This window comes from Physeter macrocephalus, chromosome 2 (assembly GCF_002837175.3).
Source record: "Physeter macrocephalus isolate SW-GA chromosome 2, ASM283717v5, whole genome shotgun sequence".
NCBI classification, from domain to species: domain Eukaryota; kingdom Metazoa; phylum Chordata; class Mammalia; order Artiodactyla; family Physeteridae; genus Physeter; species Physeter macrocephalus.
This window is the reverse complement of record NC_041215.1, coordinates 75,512,375-75,517,229: the sequence shown is the minus strand read 5'-3', so window position 1 is coordinate 75,517,229 and position 4,855 is coordinate 75,512,375. Positions and strand designations below refer to the sequence as shown.

The 4,855-nt window shown below is 48.4% G+C and overlaps 1 protein-coding gene across 8 annotated transcripts in view; it reads right to left on the bottom strand.

Moving 5' to 3' along the window:
- UBR3 (ubiquitin protein ligase E3 component n-recognin 3) overlaps nt 1-3,697 on the bottom strand; it is a 229,007-nt gene extending 225,310 nt beyond the window's left edge. For 5 of the 8 annotated variants that reach the window (XM_055088442.1, XM_055088451.1, XM_055088445.1 and 2 more), the window contains exon 1: nt 3,110-3,692. In XM_055088442.1, coding sequence (XP_054944417.1) covers nt 3,110-3,657 — 548 coding nt within the window. In that variant the 5' untranslated portion in view covers nt 3,658-3,692. Of the gene's footprint in view, nt 1-3,109 lie in introns of all 8 variants that reach the window. The other 3 variants (XM_055088455.1, XM_055088447.1, XM_055088454.1) reach the window with 3 other exon arrangements.
- Between the last annotated feature and the right edge of the window lie 1,158 nt (nt 3,698-4,855).

The following is a 4,855-nucleotide window of genomic DNA, read 5'->3' as shown; positions in this document are numbered from 1 at the left end:
TTCATGCCCCGGTCTGGGAGGATCCCACATGCCGCGGAGCGGCTGGGCCCGTGAGCCATGGCCGCTGAGCCTGCGCGTCCGGAGCCTGTGCCCCACAACGGGAGAGACCACAGCAGTGGGAGGCCCGCATACCGCAAAAAAAAAAAATAAAAAAAAAAATTTTTTAATAAAAAAATAATACACGATAGAACATGAAAATGGTCATCCTCTGCATCAAAATTTGAAAACTGTTTAAAATTCCAATTTCTGGTTCATAACATCAGAACCCCAAACCAGTCTGACATTAGTTTAGATTTTCCATTTCTTTTTTTCTTTTTTTCTCCATTACGTTTTTTGAACTCATCCATCCATTAATCATTTGTGACAATGACTGTGCTTACATTAGTGGCAACATACAATTATTAATACATAGTTTCTATAGGCTTTGTGATCTCTTCCCACAAATGAATTCTCAGTTGTTTTCTTCCTTTGATTCGTATACCTGTTAATAGGCCACATTTATTATATCAGTACTACTAATCAAAAATAACTGAATTCCCTGGTAGCATAGTGGTTAAGAATCCGCCTGCCAATGCAGGGGACACGGGTTCGAGCCCTGGTCCAGGAAGATCCCACATGCCGCGGAGCAACTAAGCCCGTGCGCCACAACTACTGAGCCTGTGCTCTAGAGCCTGCAAGCCACAACTACTGAGCCCGTGTGCCACAACTATTGAAGCCCGCATGCCTAGAGCCCATGCTCCGCAACAAGAAGCCACCGCAATGAGAAGCCCGCACACTGCAACCAAGAGTAGCCCCCGCTCGCTGCAACTAGAGAAAGCCCGTGCGCAGCAACGAAGACCCAACACAGCCAAAAAATAAATCAATTAATTAAAAAAAAAAAAAAAAAAAAGGAATGCTACTTGTAGAGGCAATAGAGAGAAGTGCTGAACTGTCAGGCTCTGGAGCCAGCATGCCTAGCCAGCTACCTGTGTAATCCTGAGAAAGTTTCTTAAAACTCTGTGCCCCACTTTCCTCTTCTGTACAATGGGGATAATAACAGTAACAATCTCAGAGTTATTGATTAAGTGAGTTAATGTAAAGCAGATTTTAATATTTGACCACTATTTTCCAAATAGATTAATAAAAATCCAAAATTTTAATAGCACTCTGTTGTTGAGGCTGGTGTGAAACAGAGTCACATGCTCTGCTTACTCCTAAGCCTTTTGGGGGGCAATCTGGAAATCCCACTTTGAGAATTTATCCCACTGATATTCTTGCACAGGTATGCAAAGAGAGGTATACCAGTTTTTTATTTCATACTGAAACCGAAATGTCCATCAAAAGTGATGATTAAATAAAGAATGGCAAATTTATGACATGAAACACTATGAAGCAGATTGTTTTTTTTAATAGAGTGAGTACACTGATTTACTGACAGACATGGAAAGATCTCAAATAAGTGAAAAATTCAAGATGTATACAACAGTGCACATGATAGGTTACCTTTTGCATAAAAAGAGGCTGAAAAATCAAAATACATATTCATCCTTGTTTCTTTTTGCACTAAGAGAAACTAGTAACGGTGTGAAGAAACTGGGCAGATGGGAGACAGGATGGGAGGGAAACTTCAAACTGTGTATCTTTTTATTTTTTTGCTTTTTTAGCTACATAAATATCTTACCTATTCGTCAATTTTTACAGTATTTTTAAGTGTCAGGCATACACTTTAAGCTGGCAAATGTTAGCTGCAATTATTACTATTGTTGTTACTAGCAATAGCAGTATTATAAGTACTATTATCATTAACAGGCTCAAAATAGCTCCTTTCTGTAGCTTTTTTCTTACTCCCTCTGCACAGAGCCTCCTCTGACTCCCAGACTATTTAAGGAATTTATCATTTTCTACTCTAGTGTAAGCGGCTTAAGGGGCAGGTCAATGTCTTGTTCATTTTTAATATCCTAGGAGCCTTGCTTGTACCTAGTCGATACAAATATTCTGGAATAACAGTAACCTACAAGTACTCCAAAGAAAATAGTGACCATTTCTAACGGGATTAGACTCTATCATTAATTATAAGACCTGAAAATTGAAAAACTTGAATAACTGGATTTGCTAACATTCTTTCGGCTACTGCCCAGCCAAAATCTCCTCTATTTGACTAAGTTTTTCTTTCCCCGGGACTTCCCCAGACACTGACATCATGTCCCAAGCCAAGAAACAACATGCACCAACTCTTTAACTCACTGCAATCTCTAAAATGTCTTTTGTCCTAAATCCCAACACCCTGGTACGTGATTCCTATCGAAAAAGCATTTGAGTGTTTCCTTTTAGATAGAGGTTCACATATTAGTCAGTGCATAAAGTGCCCTTTTAACTGGGGAAGACCTAACACATGATTCCTAATTCGCTCAGTGTTTTGTTTGTGCTGGTATGGAAGGTATTCTATAATTGACTGCTCGCGCAGTAGCTCAATTCTAGATGTCATTCCAGCACACCAAATACTCCACTGACAGCTCAACAGTCACTTTTCATACAGGCCCCTCCCCTTCCCTCCTCCCTCAACCCCCATCAGCTCAAGAGCTCCTTCGCTCATACTGACACACTGACAGTTCAGAAGTCCCCTTCCACAAGGCTGTCCTCCCCTGCAGCTGCAAGACTACCTCCCCGAGTCGCATCATCCAGCGACCCAATTCGGTCCCCAACATCATCCCTCTCCCAGCCAATCCAAATCACATCATCAGTCTCTTCCCAAGAAACAGGCAGCTTTAAAGCCTTTCCCAACAAGTACGCAATTGACAGCTCGACATCAGATTCCCCAAGTATCCTTTCCTCTTCTCTCCGCTCCTACCCCACGCACTGGCTCTTTTCTCTCAATCACTCGTTCGCCCTGGCTTCCCCGAAAATTCACAGCCTTGTTCCCTAAATACGCTCTCCGCTCTCCCCCTCCTCCCCATCCCCTTCACCGCTGACAGCTCAGTCACTTCCATCCCCATGTGGTTGCAACCTCCTGCCCCACTCCTTTCCCTTGACAGCTCTGGGTCGGCTCCAAGCTCCCCCTCCCCAAGGCCTCCCCAGACCTCGGCCTGGGCCTCCCGCGGTGCCCCCCGCCCCGGAGGACAGCTTCACTCACCCACTCTCCCGCATCACATTGCTGTCCCCGCAGTCGCAGGCACCGCCGGCCTGGCTGCGGAACATGTTGAAGTCGTGTCCGGTGTGGTCACCCTGGTGGAAGCACTCGGCGCACAGCGACATGCAGGGAGAGATGCCGCACGTCCGGCAGCGGTAGGCCACGAAGTTGGCTGTCCAGACCAGGCCGCAGAGCGCCGCGGGGTCGTAGGCCCGCACCGCCGCGCAGAACTCGTCGTAGCCTCCGCCGCCCGCCAGAAGGCACTTACACCACTCCAGGGCCTCCTCCTCGGCCGCCCCCGGACCGCCCCCGCCGCCGGCCGCCGCCGCCTCCTCGCCGTCCGCAGCCGCAGCAAGCGGCCGCTCGGCGCTCAGCACCCGCTCCAGCAGCGCCTGCAGCTCCTCGGCACCTGCGCGGTTGTCCGGCCGGCTGAGGGCCGCCTTCAGGTGCGCGGCGGTGGCCGCCTTGTCGAGGGCCAGCCCGGGCGCGGTCATCTCGGCTTGGGGTGGCTGCGGACCCCCGACGGCCGCCGCAGCCGCCGCCGCCGCCATGATGAGAGCTCAGAATTTGGAGAGTCCAGGGCCGGCGGCTCCTCCTGGGAGGGTGGGGGAATTGGCTGCTGCGATTGCTCGGCCCTCCCAACTCTCGCGATACCCCGGGGCTGCCGCGCACCTCTGCCTGTGTCCCCGCCCCTGCACACGCCCCCTCGCGCGGGGGGTGCCTGCTTCCCGACCCTCTCGCCTGGGACTGACCTCCTGTTTCTTCCTCAGACCTCTTGGCACTCAACAACAATTGAGAGCCTCTAAAATAAGGGACCCGACTTTAAAATTATTTAATATGGAAAATCTTTAATATGGACCATTTTTCCTCTATTTACCTGGGCTACAGGAATACAGACAGCATCTTTCAGCTGTTTTTTAGGCATCTGCATTTCGTTCTGAGATGTAGATCCCCACTGTTATCAAATCCTTAATTACGATTGAATTACTATTATTATTGAAAAACCCCTCCTAATTTTTCGCCCTGTATCAGTTCTTACCCTCACACTATTACTAGTTTAATCTTCTAAAGTACATTTTTTAGAGGATTAAAATATATTCTTACTCTCACTCTCCTGTTCAAAATCTTTAGTGGAAACAAAAGTCAAAAACTCCTTGAATCTTCTCTTAATGCCCACCACCAACCTATCTTTCTATCATTATCTCCTTGTGCTACTCTAAGTTTGCCATTTGAAAGAGACCAACGGGACTGTTCAGTGTTTTCTGAAAGATGCTTTATGCCTGTAGTCTTTATTGTTCCTAGTTCCACCCCTACTCCACCCCATACAGTCGCCCCACACTCCTGTTCTAGCAATGTCTGCCCATTTCATTTCCCTTCTTCAAAAATGGCTCTGAGTTGCTCCGTGGGTCGGTGGCCTAGAGCTCGGTTCTCGGCTCTCATGTTCGGAGGTGGGAGGGACACGGGACAGGCCCGCACACCTGACCTGCCCTGAGAGGATCCCCGCACCCAGTAGGAAAAGGAGGAGACTAAGCAGGGAAAAGGACTCATAGCTTCTGATGCGAGTCACGTGCTCGAAGCTGCCCTGGAGCAGGTGGACGGGATCATTGCAGGCATTAACACAGGGGTGGATATTAGCGATGGTACCTGTGAGCCTGCACTGGCTTCCGCGACTTCCTACATGAACCCCTTCCCGGTGCTCCATCTCGTCGAGGACTTGAGGCTGGCTCTGGAGATGCTGGAGCATTCTCA